At 37.1% G+C, this 19112-nt stretch overlaps 1 protein-coding gene across 1 annotated transcript in view; it reads left to right on the forward strand.

Moving 5' to 3' along the window:
• LOC126191371 (whirlin-like) overlaps positions 1-14393 on the forward strand; it is a 580516-nt gene extending 566123 nt beyond the window's left edge. The window contains exons 5-6 of the mRNA XM_049932218.1: positions 958-1036; positions 12737-14393. Of these exons, the coding sequence (XP_049788175.1) occupies positions 958-1036; positions 12737-12879 (222 nt within the window). The 3' untranslated portion in view covers positions 12880-14393. The remainder of the gene's footprint in view (positions 1-957; positions 1037-12736) is intronic.
• Positions 14394-19112: the final 4719 nt, after the last annotated feature.

Consider the following 19112-nt stretch of genomic DNA (forward strand, 5'->3'; position numbering starts at 1 on the left):
CATTCTTCCTTAAGTAGAACAAAAATAGTGTAATGCGCATTTGAAAATAAAAGTATTGGTTCTGCTGTCTAGCAAAATTTCAAATAATAGAGAACTCAGTATAGAACAAGGTAAATTCTCAGATAATCCACACCCATTTTTGGATTGATTTTATGTACAATGTATGTCACACGAAAATTTATGTGACATCTAAGTGAATCTAGTCCATTATTAACTGAAAAGAGTAGTACAGTGGTATACAAAGTATAATTTTTTTCAATTATAAGAACTTAGTCACATCTACAAAATCAATTCCAAAACAATATAATGGCCACCTGATCATATTTAATTGCTGACCAGCAAATAAAAAGCAGTGGAAACACTAGCACAGCTTTAGAATTTGCTTGCATATGTGGGACAACACACCGATGACTGTTAAGTAGTTTGCTAAATGATAATGATAACCTCTTTAATTTCCTATTCTAGCCCTCTGCTCAGTACTTCCTCAGTATGAGAAGTGTTTGTCTTTCCTCATACTAATTTCCAACTTGTAGCCAAGATTTTCCAGTTCATCTTACTTTTCTCCACCAGAAGTTACTTTACTTTAATTACAGTGTTGCTTGATTTCTTATGCTGTATGCACCATTTCGTTAATAACATAACTTAGTGTCAACAAATAATATGCCAGTGGCTTAGAGTCAACCATGTGTAACATCCCTACTGTATGATGCAAATAATTTTTTGTGTGATCCCACAGCTTATGATTTGTGTTACGGTTTAGTTTTCTGTGTCAGCTCAGAACGAAGGATAATCTGTTGACTTTCATTTTAAATGAGTAAATGAATGAATAACTTCATTGTTCAAAAATTTTAAAATAAATGTAGGATGTAGACAAGCATAGAGATTTGATGTAGTGGTAGAACTGTAGTTTGCAAAAGTGGAAAAAGTATTTTTCAAGCATGATGTATTTTTGTGCAGGAAAATGGTGCTGCTTTCGAAGCAGGTGGTCTTGAAGTGGGACAGCTGATCCTTGAGGTGGATGGTCAGAAGGTGGAAGGTAATGTAGTGATTTATATAGCTTATGTGATTTACTGAAACAGGTGACAGTTGTTGGATGAAAAACAGGTCTGTAGACATACATTTTCCAATGAATTCTGGTGCACTATAAATATGTAAATTTATGTGACATAATAGGTATGGCAGTCCGCATCTGGTAATCATTTGATCAACATCTTTGTGTTGCAGTTGCCACCTAACAGTTAAAGTGTTAATAACTACCATATCTGCCAGACAGTGCCAGTGTAAACATCTTTGTAAATGTTCTCTTAATGAACAGTACCAACTGCTCATTAAGATTTGTTATTACCCATTGACATTTGTGCTGAATGAATTTAAGTAAGCTAGAAAAAATATTGAACACAGACTGACTTCAGAAGTACAACTGTTCTGATGTCTTTATTCACACATTTGTAGAACATTGTTTTTGACAATGTTTCTACATTGCCATTACCTGACTTCTATCTTGCAATATGCTTAGCTTCATTAGTAGATACTAGCTATAAACATGATGACATGGCGTTTTCCCACCACAGCTTGGAACGAGCCTCATCTGTGATTGATGGTCCTCAGTAGCTGGTCGTTGACTGTGTGTCATTTTGGTGTAATATGGTTTTATAAAGAGTTTTTAAATTATGGTCACAATGCTGCATTTAGTTTGCTTTACAACTTTATGTATTTATTGTCCCTTGTAAAAACATGATGATCAATTTGTCTGTAAGATTTGATACAGATTAATATTTCTACCAGCCTACAAATTATTCAGGCAATGTTTATATCCTTACATGCACTTTCACAACTGGGTTCCAATTTTACTGCTACAGAAACACAGTGACTACATGACGATGCCTAAGAGAGTGAGTTCCAAAAACTTAGAGAACATTTACAAAGATGTTTACACTGGCACTGTCTGGCAGATATGGTAGTTATTAACACTTTAACTGTTAGGTGGCAACTGCAACACAAAGATGTTGATCAAATGATTACCAGATGTGGACTGCCATACCTATTATGTGGTAATGAAACCAATAAATACATTTTAGTTTATAATAATACAACTCTGCTGGGTATTACCAAACTTGATGGAAACTTCAAAGTTCACAATTTTCCTAATTCACTCAGTTCTAATAAATACATTATTAATATAACAAGGAAAATAATCAATTATTGACAATATAATGTATTGGATAGATTAAAAAATCTACCCACCAAGTGGCAGCAGGGAAACACACACACACAAAAGGGTCCAACTTTTACAAGCTTTTGGAGCCAGTGTCTCCTTCTTCTGGCAGAAGAGTTGAAGGGGAAAGAAGAGGGGTGAAGGAAAATGACTGGGAATCTGAAATCTCAATTAAACACATAATTAATGCTTTGATTTCTTTGCTACCAATTACAATACAATACAACATTGGATATTTTTATGTGATTTTCTTGATTCCGTCAGATATTATTTATGAATAGGAAATATGACAATGTTTACATTGAAAACTGGTGTAACTTTCACACAGTTAACAAAAAATGATGTAGTACGAGTTTAAGAATGGAATATTGGTCAGCAAATAGCACAAATAAATAAATATGATTGTTAGCCAAAGAATTTACAAATGTTGCTCAGGTAGTGAACTTGATTTGCTACCAAATACTTCAAAATAAGTTACTTGGCCTGTTACACTACATTCTCTTATCTTCTGGAACTAGTTCCTTCCTTGGGAAGGACAGCAGTGTAGGTTGGGAAAGGTTGAAAAGCAAGGGCAGGACACTCAAATCTGAGGATGAGAGGAACTTGCTTGTCCTCAGTGCAGGTGGAGGAGAAATTGAATGGAGATGAGTGAAAAGTCATAGCTACAAGTGTTGTAGTCACCAAAACAAGCCTGGTGCCCAACAATGAAGATAGCAGAAAGCGAACTCCACAACAGAGAAAAGTCACTGCTGTATAAAGATAGCTTGCTTACACTCTAGCAACTGAGCTTGTCACAGAGTGTTTATGTTTATAACACAAGTAATACAAGCAACACTAAATGGATCACATAATAAGCACTTATTAAAATTATATACCCAGATATACTCAGCTGCGAGTGATGTATGATGCGTGGCACTTGTTAATGTACAACATACTAGTCTAACCTAATATACTGAAAGAGAACTATCTAATCTATAGAAGATCACTCTGGATTGCTGCAACTAAGTTATTTAGTTCTGGTTCCAGTTTGAATAGCACTTTCACACTTTGAATTAACTGTCTATGATCATTCGTCAGCCATCAATAACACAATAAATGTAGAACTGTGACAGGAACTGTTGGTAATAATGTACTGGGTGAGTATGGATGGGTGTATGCAGTTATCTTTAAACAGCAGGTAAGATAACTGTAAGCAATTTATTTTGTGGAAGCAGGAAGTAGTTTCTGGTGTCTGTGCTCTCTGTACTAGTTGACTTAGCTATTAACAGATGGAGCAGACTATTTGTAACTCTTGTAATGGAAATATAAATAGGTTCCCATTTATGACTGCCATCTCCATGATGTCTGGTCAGAACTTTCTGGTTCCAGACTAAAAAGTCGTAACCACCATACCCAAGTGGTGCCACATTTATCAATAGCACAAGGAAATCTGACTATAAACAGTGGCCCCTGTGTATAACCCCTGTGTTGGCTAACTAGACATAAAATCAATTTAATTACTTCAAACCCGCAACAAAAATAAATGACATTGGAGGGAATAAGAATGGGTGTCATTGAAAAATTAATAACAAGGACCTGCAGTATCACAGAGATTTATTAACTAATGTCAAGGTCTAGAGAGAAGAAACAAATAAACAGAAACTTCAACTGTGTAACATTTCATTAACACAAACTCAGGTTGGTTGGCAATAGACCTGGGAAGCCTAACTGGGATTTACATGTAAATGAGACTGGCTACTGTGAGTGGAAGGATCCCAATCTAGGCAAACAAGCACTGCTGTATCATTCCACTAATTGGTCTCTCACATCTAGATACAATTAAGCATTCAATGGTCACTGGGAGTGACTGCTGCAAGTACAAGGCTGCTATGAAAAAAGATGGTTGTGAAAATGATTGATAGGCTTCTGAATTTGCTGAAGCTGCTTAACATTACTGATATAACCAGTGAAAGATGAGACGCTGTTGGGGTGCAGGCACTGCCGAAGCGTCATAATGTGGAAGATGACCCCACATCTGCTGGTGATTGTCTCACATCTGCAAAAATATGAAGTTTTGCCCGGTTGTCCAGATGTCTAACTGCTCTCTCCATAAGAGCTCTAGCGACTGTACTCCGTGACAGTGAGAAGCGAGTCCCAGACTCTCCCATTGCTCAAAAACTTCAGAAAAACAGCCATGTTCTTGAATAAAGTTATCATGGTCCAACAGTGGTTACCATGCCAATCATGTTTTCTAGCAAGGAGACCAATCCCTGCAGTGCAGTACACATTCTGTTCTCCGAAAAAACAGCCCACAATGCCTGGAGGTCCTGCAGCCAAACTCCTTTTGCATTTCACATGATGAGGGAAGCTTACTAGTGAAAACAAGCTCAATCTCATCCATAAAACAATGTAGTGGGCACTGTTTTGGCGGGGCGCAGCGGCTTCTAAGAAATGCGACATCCTGAGAAATTCGTCTTCCTGTCTCACAGGTTACCCTGTTCTTGTAATAAACACATTAGCTGGACACCAGCCCGATACCTCTTTACCTAGACCTGCACACAGGATAAGGAGACTAGGCTCCCACACAATGTCCACTCGCTAATAACGCAATTAGGCTGACGCCAGGATTCCCAGTGCTGCTAGTTTCTAAAGAATTGTCATTTTGTATGCAGCCACAGCATTCCTGCCCTCTTGCTTGGCCCCTAGTGGAACAAGGCCACCACCAGAACGACAGCCCATAAACCACTGCCCTGCCCATTTTGATGACTCCAAAGGAATCCACAAACTGGCTTGCTGTTCGGGGAAAGTTCTAAAGCTGCCCCTAATGCAATGGTCACCTCCAGCGCCCAAAAATCTCTCTCTATAGCTGAGTTTAATTCTAATACTGCTACTAAAGTCATGCAAATACTGTGAGATCAATCAGTGTTTTACACTATCCCTAATAGTCAATCAGATTAATATCATTCAGGGAAAATTGTGATACACCAAAGGCAAATGAAATTGTATGATAATCACCAAAACAAAATGAAAGGGGAGTAGGCTCATCTGTGATGTAAAGTGTGATGTCTACTCTCATTTGCGCATCATTGGTTGGCTGCAGCTGGCGGCAAAGTCGGGGGGGGGGGGGGGGGGGGGGGGCTGCATTGAAATCTTGTCTGTCTGCAAATGAGAGCAGCCAAGGAATTCTGCCTATATGTGCATGAGCAAATTGCAGCTTCATTTGGTTTTTATGCACAATGTGACACCATTTCAAATATGTGTTTTATACATGTCATTGCCATGCTTCTGGGCATGGAACCCATGATACCTTTCCGTATTTGTACATGGTGAGTACGGGGTCACTGACTTAAAAAACTGTTGTCAAGGCTTGGTCTGTGGATGCACAAGTGGCTTTAAAATTAATATTAAAGCATGGTGTGGCCTCCCATGTAATTTTTCAGCTAGAGATTTTATATCATTTGTGATGGCTCTGTGCTGAGAAAGAAATATTAGTAAAGTATTATCCTTGCTGTACTTCTGGGTGAGTTCTGTCATGTGTGACTTGAACATCTGTGCAAATCATCTAGCAAGTCTATTAGCTTCAGATTGAAATGGTATGGTTTTGAAGTGTGAAGTGTCATTACTTTCACAAAGAGGTTGTAACTACTGAGGTGAATATCAAGTACCATTGTCCATAATTAGTGGTTTTGCCAACCTCTCAATAGAGAAAATCCTTGACAACAACTGAATTGTTTTCATAGAAGTAATCTGTGACATTTGTATCACAAATGGAAACTCTGGAAAAGCATCAATGACAATGAACCAGTAGCTTCCCAAAAATGGTCCAGCAAAGTCAATGTATAAACATGATCAGGTTTCTCATGCATGTGACTGCAGATAATCTTGGCACAGAGGAACTAACTGGTATTTTGGGCTTAAATGGCATTCAGCCTGCGTCATTTCTATGTCCTTTCCTATATTTTTCCAGTAACAATGATCTCCAGCAATACATTTAGTACTTACAATGCCCCAGTGCCATTGATGTAGCATTTGAAGCACTTTGAGTTTAAGTCCTTTGTGAATAACCACTCATGCCTTTCCTGATTCCAAATGTACACAATTTTTGGACTAACTTTAACATGGCATTTCCAGTATTTGCAATAAGGAAAGCGTCACACTGTATGTCACCTGATATTCGTTATCTGATAAAACATTGTTACACGTGTGAAATGTAGTTAGGTCAGGCTTGGATGCTCCTGTTGAATATTGGAAATGGTGCTGGAGGTATCGTAAAGTTTCCCCAGCCATTTTCCTCATTTGCTTCAAGTCTAGCCAGGCACACCACCAACAGTTCCCGAGTAGCTGATAGTTGTTGCAGCTAAAAGTTGATTGCTCAAGAATATCGAATTCAGGTAGGGGCCATGTCTGAAAAATACAACTCAGAACACGATAATAAATTCTTAGAATTCTTTCTGAAAAGGAAAATGGCTTAGCAGTCTGCAAACAGTAATAGTAAAGGCTACATTTATTCTAAAGTCTTTCTATAATTTTTTCATGTATCTTTTTGTGCTCTCCAGTTTCTTTGTTGCAGCATGGGCAACGTTTCTTTCTGAAAATCTGCAGGTCCTCGTCACCATTTTCTGTGTTGTGTTTCCAAAGCAGTCATGATGCCCAACATACAAGGTAGTAGCAGAAAGCAAAACCCCTATCACAGAAAAGTCATTGCTCTAGCAAGGTAGGTTACATGCACTCTAGCAACTGAACCGGTCACAGGGCAGTTATATCAATAATACAAGTATTAAGGGCAGCACTAAATGAAACACACTATAAGTATTTATTAAAATTACATGCTTAGATACACTCACCTTTGAGTGGCATAAGATGCTTACCAATTGTTAATGTCCTACATACGAGGCTAGCCATGTACACTGAAAGAGAACTATCTATTCTGGTCTGCTGTAACTAACAGTCATTTAACTTCAGGCCTGAGTCTGAGACTCAGCAAATACTGTCCAACAATTGCCAGTTTATATCAGTAGGTTATAAATGTGGCAACTGATGATCTGTGGCAGCTGGTGATGACTGTAGAACTATGACAGGCACTTTCGCAGACCTTGAACTGGGTGAGATGGTCAGTGAGGATTTTCTTGGATCCTTGCCTAGATCTTTTGATAAGATATGATGGTGGTAATTGTTACATGCTTTGTGCACCTATCTTTTTACAGGTGTGTGAATCTCTGTTAACTTCTGCATGTTGCCATTTGTGCATTCTCTTTTGAACTGAGTATGCCACAGTCTTTACTTCTTCAACATTTTCTGAATTTTGTTATTAAACCACAGTGGGTCCTCTTCATTCTTAATCCATGTAATTGAAACATACTACTCCAGAGTGTGACTTACAATCCATTTAAACTTTGCCCATAATTCCTTTACAAGCATTATACTGGAACTCAACGGTGTCCATTCAATGACTAAGTGGGATATTAGCAACTTATTATCTGATCTTTCTAGGAAAAATGCTCTCCTAGTCTTCTGGATTGATTTATCAACATTAGTAACCATTGTCTCTTTGGTGACATCAAGATCACTAATCCCTTTCCCTACACTCATATACCAATGATAAGGTCAGGCCTTTTTGTAGCTGCAAGGTCTAAAATACATACGTCAAAAAAAGTTTTGCATCATCTTGGTTCTGAGAGTTCCAGAACCTGTATAGAAAATTGGAATAGAGATCAACATCAACATAATTTTTTTTCTTTTTTATTGCTCATGAAAACCACACATTGCATGTTGTAGCACCATACAGCGAGACCTTCAGAGGTGGTGGTCCAGATTGCTGTACACACCGGTACCTCTAACACCCAGTAGTATGTCCTCTTGTATGTTGGATCCCTGTATTCATAGTGGGATACTATCCACAAGTTCATCAAGGCACTGTAGGTCCAGATTGTCCCACTCCTCAATGGCAATTCAGCGTACATCGCTCAGAGTGGTTGGTGGGTCACGTCATCCATAAACAGGCCTTTTCACTCTATCCCAGTCATATTCAATAGGGTTCATGTGTAGAGAACATGCTGGCCACTCTAATCGAACAATGTTGTTATCCTGAAGGAAGTCATTCACAGGATGTGCATGATGGTGGTGCGAATTGTCATCCATTAAGACGAATGCCTTGCCAATATGACTGCACTATCGGTCGGAGGATGGCATTCACATATCGTACAGCCATTACAGCACCTTCCATGACCACCAGTGGCATACGTCAGCTCACATAATGCCACCCCTAAACAGCATGGGAACTCCACCTTGCTGCACTCATTGGACAGTGTGTCTAAGGTGTTCAGCCTGACAAGGTTACCTCCAAACACGTCTCCAACAACTGTCAAGTTGAAGGTATATGCAACACTCATCGGTGAAGAGAACTTGATGCCAGTCCTGAGCAGTCCATTCGGATTGTTGTTGGGCCCATCTGTACCGCACTGCGTGGTGTCGTAGTTGCAAAGGTGGACCACACCATGGATGTCGGGAGTGAAGTTGCACATCATGTAGCCTATTGCATCCACTGCAGTAATAGCCCTTGGGCGTCCTGAGTGATGCATGTTGTCGACGGTTCCTGTTCTTCCTTCATGTCCGAACAACATCACTTTGGTTCACTCCGAGATGCCTGGACACTTCCCAGGTGCGATTGAGCCACAGTATTGACCATCTAGGCCTGGCTGTACTACAGACAACACGAGCCATGTACCTGTTTCCTCATGGAATGAATGGAACTGATCAGCAGTCGGACCCCCTCTGTCTAATAGGCGCTGCTCAAGCATGGTTGTTTATATCTTTGGGTGGGTTTAGTGACGTCTCTGAACAGTCAAAGATACTGTGTCTTTGATACAATATCCACAGTCAACATCCTTCTTCGTGAGTTCTTGGAACTGCTGTGATGCAAAACTTTTTTTGATGTGTGTATTTCCATTATGTGTGGACTGTCGAACTAGCTGCTCAAGACAGTTTTCAGAAAACATACTCAGAAGCACTTCATAAAACTGCCTGTCTGTATCCCATACAGTGATCCATAGACATCCCAGTCTATACTCAGCTAATGTTTCATAATCTGATACTGATCGTAGGCTTTATTAGCATGACTCTGGAACTATATGGTAGAATTATGTGGACAGAAAAACATTCAATAATTAACCTGATTTTATGTAGACCTGTTATATGTATCCAGATATCTTAACAGTCACTCTCTGATTTGACCCCATTAAAGACAGTATTTTTGTCAATTGCAGCTGTGCTACAGACTACCTGAATTTACACTCCACAGTTACAAAATGTGAGATTACACCTCTTAAATAGAGATCTGTCTTTCCAATATATGTTCTATGACTTACTAAATAATTCAGAGCTTTCTACTTCTGGGATCAGGCACCTATTGGTCCTGAGAATGATCTGAGCACAAGAAATTTCCTGGAAGGCATTAAATTCAGGAACTTTGTCACAAATACTTCAACAATTTACTGATAAAAGTTTGAGAGTCAAAGTGTCTTTACTCTGAACACGTTCTTATTTCATTATCTGTGTGTTGAATGGTGAGTGTACTTCAAACTACCGTTGAATGGTGAGTGTACTTCAAACTACCGTTGAATGGTGAGTGCACTTCAAACTACCACTTAGCCTAAAAAATACCTCGTGCTCTCCACAAGTATTCTGCTGCTCAGGCAGCCTTCCTTTGTGTAGTGCACACCTGACCTATCACAGGGAATCCTAAAACTCTCCACCCAATAACGCAGGTCCAGAAATCTGTAGCCAAGATTGTCACACAGTCGGCGAAACCATTGACTTGAGACCCTCCATTTGGCTCCAAACTAAAGGACCCCGATCAGCTCTTGGAACAATGCTGTATATTGCAAGCTCTGCTTTCACCCGTTGCAGAAGGTCAGCAGCCTACACCACTTGCACCAACAATCCGTGTGAACTGAGGACAACATCAGAACCCAAGTGACAGTCATAGTTGGCGCTGGTGTGAGCTAGAACTTGTAGATGGCTGCACCCAGTAGCTCAATAGCTGCAGACAAGGCCCCTTCACACCTCATATGAGGCCCCCTGACAGACACACTGAGTCTGGCCCTGAAAGCTGTTTCCTTAAGAGGCCCCATAATGCACCTAATGTTAGAGCTCCCAATAACTGGCAAACCCCTCCCCCTATTTGCTTGCTCAGACTCAGCTGATGGAGCAGCAACTTATCCACTCACAGGGTGAATGGCCGAGGTCAGACGGCCAGCCTCCACATTGGCTCTCCTTCTCGAGCAACGCAAACACGTTACTACCTGCCACTCACTCTACACATCAGGTACTCTAGAAGGTGCCTCAGCAGCAGAGGCCGTGCATGAAACAAGTGACACATAATATGTCCCATGAGATGTGCAAGAAGGTCCACTACTGCTACATCTGAAGACATCAAGCTGAAGACGGCTGACCATAGCCGAAAGCACCTTGAGCTATTCACAGACTGCGAACAGCTCCTCCAAGACACACATATCCTCTCCATCCCCGCTCTACTAAGAAAACAGAAAAAAGTTAAAAACATAACTAGCTGTTCCAGTGGAGCATAATAAGCAACATCTGGAATCTGATTGAGTGACTGGACTGAAATAAATGGTTGCTGGTCCATCAAAACAAACAAATGTATGACAACTGTGCTACAGACTACCTGAATTTACACTCCACAGTTACAAAATGTGAGATTACACCTCTTAAATAGAGAAATACATAAAAAGAATGTATATTACTTTCTACATGAACAATCAGCTATTTGAAACCTTTTTGGGAGATGGGTGACATGTACATTACATATTGATAGAAAACTAGCACAAAAATGAATTTTGAAGCAGTTTTTAAAACTAATGAAACAGTCTTAGTAGACTGATTTGTTATTGTGGAGGAAACTTGTGGCCACAACTTTTTCTACGATGAAACAGCAGTGAAAGCAGTTGGGGGGGGGGGGGGGCAGTAGAGAATGGAGGAGAGTTGTCTGTGTTTGTTCCTTCAGACATCTTTGGGTCTGGTCGTGGGTCGTTAAAGGATAGCCCAAGCTGTAAAGGCAATTGCTTGTGTAAAGCAGGAAATCTCAGTTCGAGTCATGGTCCAGCATAAATTTTCATTGTCGTCATTCCCTAATACAGCTGACAGTTGTATTCACAGCTGCAAATACATTTTGTATAATAATCAGTAAGTGAAATCAAATTAAGAAATAGTATTGGCAAAAACCAGGTACAGGTTAAAAATGTTTTCAAGACAGGGAAAATTGTTAAGACATTGAAGAAACTCAATTCATTTGCAAACATCATGTGTTCCATGCTAGAGGAACCTCTTCCATTTCAAGGTGCATGACTGATGAAGTTTCACTTAAATGTCCATATGTTATGTAACTGGTTTTAAAAATATACAGAATTTTACTCACCATAAAACTCTGTAACTGAAGAATTAACAGTGTCATCAAAATGGCTTTAATATATTACACAGCACTTCAATATGTAGAACTCGTAATATTTACAAATGCAGCACAAAACACATTATCATGTGTCCCAACAACAGCAACAGTAGAAATTGCCACAAACTATTTGTGTTGGACTCTAGTGCACATTCCTTCCTGTGATTCTAAAATTGAAACACCCAAGGAAACATCAACTGTTCATAGGTACACTATCCTCCTTTAGATATATCCCCTACAATTACGTTCAACAAGTGCTGTGTATGTGTCCCAGTAAATATATAGTATAATGTTGAGTCTGTCTCATTTATTACCAGACTCTTACCACAACAACAGCATCTAGTGAAAAGCTCAAAACATCCATGCTGTGTCCTCAGGGAGTCTAGTTAGTTTTACAAGGTCTTTGGTCACTTGTCAGGAAAGATTCAGCCAGTTTTTATTATTATTATTTGGTCCATGCATTCTATAGTGCTCAAATGTCTTAGGCATATGCTAACTGGAACCTTTATGCACAGAACAAGATACAAGTATAAAAATATGTATAGTTGAAAACTATTTACATATTTCCAGTACCAGCCTCACTATCTGTACCTGTGTTTAAGGTTTACAACTGTAAATTTTGTATGTTGTTTCTGTGCTGCCACAACTAGCAACAAGTTACTAGAAATTTCCTTGATATATTTTTATACATTTATTTAGTAGGTGTCACGTAGCTGCACAAAGAGCAGGTATACAATGAAAGGAAAAGCTTTTCTCATTTATTACAGTAAATGTAAATTCTGTTAAGAATGTGTGTCCTAAAAGACATAACGGCATGATTGCTTACAAAGAAATTGACATGAATGTTAAACAATGGAAACTCCAGGGTGGAATATCAACAATATAATGAAAAGGATAAACTGGTAGTCACCATACAGATGACATGTTGAGCTGCAGACAGACACATTTAGCTTCTTTTCACTGTGCTTTTCTGCAACTCAACACGTAATCTTTACAGTGAGTAGCAATCTATCCTTTTCATTATACTGTTGATGTGAATATTACATGTACATATCATTAATTATGTTTTCCTTCTACAGGCATGCAACACCAGGATGTTGCAAGACTGATAGCAGAATCTTTTGCCCGAAGGGAGCGGAGTGACATCGAGTTCCTTGTGGTTGAGGCAAAAAAATCGAACCTAGAGCCAAAGCCGACGGCACTGATCTTCCTGGAGGCCTAGCAGTTGCTCTCCCTCCCTTGAGCCTGAGCTGCAACAAACCTCCTAGTCCTTGTGTCTGCCCTCCAGCACTGCTGAACTTATCTTGCCAGGAATTTGCTTGGCCCATGCACTCTGACATTGTAAATATTGTGTGTCATGGGACATACCCACTCTGCTGCTGTTTCCTATCAGAGAGAATGCAAACTGCTTTATGTGTCACCTTTATGAATGTAAAATAATCAAGAGACAAGGAAAGCCTTGGAAGATTATGAGGAGTGGACCAGCAAGTGCCTACCTGTAAACATAGCCAGCAGTCAGTCTGAGTGTTTTTCACATAATTTATGTTGTGTAATCTTAAGTAGTGTTAAATTTGGAGGGATTACAAGGGTGATGGCTGTTGTTTGTTGTAGATCTGTTAACTGTAACACAGTTTCCAAAATGGTTCTAGGGAAGGGAGTAAAAAATAAATCCTTACTGTGCAGCTGAAACTGCATATTCCCATTTTGTATACATCAAAGGTTTACTGTGCAACAAACTAGATTCATTACAAAATCGTTATTTGACAAAACATTTGTAATCTACATGCACACAAAAACAGAACAGACATACACAAAAAAAAGAAATCACATAGTTTAGGATGCTGCATTCTTTAGAACAGTTCCTAGAAAATGTATTTTTTTAGAGTAGTGCTACAGATTATGAAAGGAAAAGATGCATAAGATCAAATGTAACAAAATGGGAAGTGTTTCTTTCAGTTACTGTTAATATGTGGTCAGATTTTTTATGCTGTTACTATACTTACTGGTGTATGTATGCTGTGAGAGTTGATGGCAGATATTGTCAACTGTTTTATGTATGCAAATTTTATATGTATGCTAATGTGACAAAGTGTGCCAAAATAGACAGTAAACAAAACTGTGAAAGATCTATTGTAACTTTGTGCTTTTTGATGCAGATTTATTACACACGCAGTGAACTTACATAAATTTATATCCTTGTCTAGCCTACTAACTGCCTCAAACTGAACCATGATGCACTTGTCTTACCCAGTTCACTGTGCATTGTTAACTGTAGATAGGTGTTGCTACTGTGTAAATGTGATGTCAGTGTGTGATTTTAAGATGCTGATATATTTTGTTAAATGCTTGCATTTGAATTGACCTAATTCAGTTTCACAATCTTTGTTGAAATAGCCATTTTTGTATTTTGAAACTAATGTTTCTTATAGATTAGTGGGTCACATTAGAGACACTTAATGCTTGACTGAAACCACAGAAACTGAAACCCACAAAATTTGTCTCATTCTTGAATCAATGAAATATCAGTGATGTGCACAACATATTGAAACTGGATCTGACCAACTGTAAAGGCATGCTTTAAATACGGAAAAGGTAGTAACAAAATGTGTTCGTTAGTAAGAACTAATTTCTAAGTTGCTGTGAAAAATTTTATTTTCTATGTTCATATGCAATGAAAATTTTTTTTCTCCACGTAACATAGAATATTCAGCTAAAACTTGAAAGGGCCTAATTGTAGTGTGTGTTGCCTTATTAATCTTTGATTTTTTACTTTAAAGAATAAAATTTCAGTGACTATTGAAATATAAATATACTTTCATGTTCAATGAAATTTGCATTTCATTATTCCTTGGTAATTTTTGTTCAAATGGCGCCAAACATATACACTCTCAGCCACATTCAATCTTTTTCTTTAAGATTCATTATCGTCATGCCTTATCCTGTCATTTTATTTTGTGATGACATGTTCATCTATAAATCAAAATTTAGATGGGTAAATGACATTCAATGACAGATCATACTCATGTCACACTGTTGTTCAAATATTGATCACATATTAATCATATTTCAGGAACACTGACAAAGAAAATTCAGCCACCGATTTCTTTCTTAGAAAAAGCATAAAAAGAAATGTGGTAACTTTTATTAAAGTTAATAGTTTTGACATTACAGTGATTCAGTGATTGCATGAAATTCTCATGCAAACTTTATGTGCTTTGTCACAGAATGACAAAAATAGTTGTACATGCCATATTACGTCTGTATTTTGCATAATTATTTTGTTTTCCTCCAGTGGGAAATAAGGTATTTAGAAAAGTATTCACACACACACAGCCACCATTGTCTCCCAACTTGAGACTTTATCATCATCTAGCTGAATGTTAACTCTTTACTTTTCTGAACAGAACAATTACCATCCTTGCTATCACCTGTTTTAAAACTGAAACAGCTTTTCTGCACACAAAACAGTGGCTCTTCTTTCACTGCTCATATTAACATTTCCTGTTCAAAACCTTGAGTGGTATTTTTAGCAGAAGTCACAATTTCCCTATCAGGTTTGCTTTTTGTTACAATACCAACTCATTCAGAAAGATTTTCATGTATCTGAAGGTATCATGTTACGTAACTGTAATATGTCACTTGTGATACTTTTTTATGTAGATGCAATGATAATGGACTTGTAATTTCCTTGTATTTGTAGGAATCAATTTAGATGCATCATCCAAGTTTATCTTTAATCAAACACTTTTTTTTATCCTGCCAAATAACAAGTCTAATGATCTTCTAAGCTGCTTTTACATCCACAAATTTGACATATTGTCTCATAATGCTGACTTCTTATATGTGAAGAATTTTTTTTTTAATTTTTCAGTTGAATACTTTTACCATTATCCACTTGCACAGAGACAGTGTGACTCTATTCAAATTGTCCCTTTCCTCTAAAAATTATGGTGATAGTCCTGTGAGTTTGGTTATGTAAATTTGCTGGCAGATATACTTATTCATGTAGAAACCAGCTGTTCATGAATGTCATATCAATTTTTGTATTTTTTCCTGTCCAAGTTTCCTCATTGTGGTCATTTTGTAGAGCCTCTTAATTTGTATTTATGCTTTATTTTCACCATGGTCGAGCAATCAAAAGCTGTTACTTAATTTTATATTACATCTAAAAGAATGAATGAAATTGTTGACTTATAACCAACTTAATGCCTTAGCTCAGGCACTGAGTGCAATAATCTGCAAGCATCTGGTTAATCCATTTGAACAAAACAGAGGCAAATTTGAAGACTCATGTTGAGAAAGAGAACAGAAACAGCTACAGCGTGTATCAAATATCTGATGCAAACTCTTTTCAATGTGATACTTATATTTGGCTTCTGTTATATTAAAATTGAACTAAAATGTGCAAGGCAACATATAAAAGACTTGAAGATAAAAATTAAAGCTTTGAGCCAGGCATTTTTTAACCAAGGTGCAAGGAAACAGAAATGATATACATTTCTAGTAAAGTGAATGAGATTACATTCTCTGTCCCCCTTAGTTCAATGTTCTAAATAATTTAATTTTTCTTAGCTGGATCTGTCACCTTACCATGACTCTGCCATAACTTTTTCTTTTAACTGCTTGACATTAACAGATCATTAACTACTGAAGTTCTATCACCTAATCCTTTAAGAACACATGCTCGTCTTGAATGGTGATGACAAAGTGGGAGACACTATATATAATGGAAGCTAATAAGCTACCCACAGACATTAATAATATGGTGTGTACATTTTGATGAAGAAACACAGAACACAAATAATGGGCTAAAGTTGTGTTCTACAGAATTAATACCAGACTCACAGGGAGATGGTAGTTGATTGAATGGGCAGTATGAATTATTGGTAAGAAAATGTGTTGCCTCTAAAGAAATAAATAATGTTTTATGTAGTTAAAGCATATTGAAAGAGACTGTCAAACTGCTATAAAACAAGAAAAGTCATAAGTGACCTGTGTCAGAGATCATGAAAAAACTTACAAATATTTTAAAAATGTTGTCATCATGGTCTTCAGTCCAAAGAATGGGCTGAGGGTGCCCTCCACAATAGCCTATCCTGTAAAAGTCTTTTCTTATCTACATAAATACAGCACACTATCTATTTGGACCATTTACTGTATTCAGACTTTGTCCTCCATGTAAAACCGTATCTCTCTCCACTACTCTTTATTAGTTAGTCAATTATTCCTTGATGCCTCAGCGTACATCCTGTCAATGTACCCATTCTTTTACTCAAGTTGGGCCATTAAATTTCTTTTCAACTATATTACCTGATCAATCTGTCTAATCTTCTACATTGTTACCTTGCACCATATTTCAAAAACTTATATTCTCTTTCAGTTTGTACTGTTTATTGCTCCCATATCAATATCATACAAGGCTTTAGTCAAGGCAAATTAATAAAAGACTTCCTAATGCTCAATTCCATATTCAGTGTCAGCAATTTTTCTTTTTCAGAAGATCTTTCCTTACTATTGCCAGTCTGCATTTTATATACTCTTTGTCTGTGTCATTATTGCAATCTGGCAGTGTAAAAGCATTCATTAGTCGTACTTTTTTTCTGATGACTATATGTATGAAGTGTGCCTTTCTTACATAATTCAGATGCAAGCATTTTAAAATCCTTATTTAATGGCATACATGAAAAGGGACATATCCTATTAAGCTATCAAATGTTCCCAGGCCAGTTATAAACTACATTTCAGTTGCATACATGTTGAGAAGCAATTCTGGGAAGTCTTTGACAAAGATATTTTAAAAGTATGTGTTTTGCAGATAGTGCAAAATTATTGTTAAAGAAAGACAGAAATAAATGTAAGTATCTTCCATGATAACAAGTTTTAAGAGATGTGATATGCATTAGACTCTAAGCTTGTCCTAGTAAGCTACACAGCACCTGTAAATGCTCATCACTGATAATTTTTATTTACAAGACAGTATTGAAGAATCATATATAATTATGATCACATTTTAAAGAAGAGAGCAATGAGTCATCTTCAGATTGCTATTAAGTTCTTGCTTTCTCTAGGAAATGTATTACATCTAGGGTTATGAACTATAAAAAGCAGCTATTGTTGACTAGTGAAGTAGCAACAGGTAAACAAAAGAAGAAATTGTTATGAAGTGTTAAGTATGAGTGCCAAAATATATTTCAGTATCTAGAATATTTTAGTACAAATGTGAGTGAAAATAAACATACTAATTAACATGAGGAATGTTTTATGTTGTGAAATGTTATGTACTGGTGCAATGTCAGTATTGCAGAATAATGAAAATGTTACTCTTTAAATTTTATTTGTGTAGTAAAAATGTAAATCACAAATCTCTTCAAAAGAGCCCAGTTATTTATGGAAAAATATGGCATTTGAACTCAAAAGTTGCTGAAGTCAAAATTTTCATCTTCTGATTCAGTGAGTTTGGGTATTTTGATAGAAAAATATGGTGCTCAAGATCAGTTCATACATGGAAATTAACTGTAACCATGAGATGTAATACAAACATAGGCAAACGTGATCTAAATTTTACATTTCCATTTAATGTTAAAATACTTAAGAATGGGAGTCCATATGAAGGTCTCAGTTAACGCTTTGATACAGTGAATTAACTACTGTAAAATATGATCAATAAAGAAAGCAACTTATACATTCATGCTATTACCAACTCTGAGACTTGCTCAGTCTTATATAATATGGAGATAATTTCTGCTTGCAAATGGTGACTTTAAAAGGCAAAAGCTACATAAAAACATACACAACTGATGAATCAAAGGATGAATAAAAAATTCATTGTCATAACATGAAACATTTTTTCATGTTAATTTGTATATAGAGAAGCAATGTGAGGTGCAGTAATTATATGCATAAAGCTATTGTTGTGATGTTATTAGAATAAATAGATGTTAGGCCATGCTGAGAGTTAAAGCTAAACACTTGTAATGTAAAAACTTCGTTATTGTTGCTGACTGAGAAAATATTTAATGCACTCAAAGCTTACATGTTTCCCTGATGGTTGGTCTGGCTGCGCTTTCTTGTAATTACTTGCAATTTTGTTGCTTTCTTGATATGACTAAAGCCATTACATATAATACTACTATTATGTTTGAAAATGTGAAATTCGTCTATCTTGAACCAATAATTTTTTAAAGAAAATGTGGGTTTTTTGTCATGGAATTAATTAATTATGGAACTCTGATACAGAACTAAAGCAACATTCCAATACCAGGAGTATAAAATATTTGTTTATTTCATTTTTCCTTTTTGTACAGCAAAATGTCAATAATTCTTCAGTAGCTTATTCTTCATAGCATTATGACATTCTAGAAATGACAGCAAAACTAAAATAATATTTCTTTATGGGGGGGGGGGGAATCTACATTTCCAGCAAACAGAGATAAAAATAATTTTTTATGGCGAGCC

This window comes from Schistocerca cancellata, chromosome 6, assembly GCF_023864275.1.
Source record: "Schistocerca cancellata isolate TAMUIC-IGC-003103 chromosome 6, iqSchCanc2.1, whole genome shotgun sequence".
In the NCBI taxonomy this organism is placed as follows: Eukaryota; Metazoa; Arthropoda; class Insecta; order Orthoptera; family Acrididae; genus Schistocerca; species Schistocerca cancellata.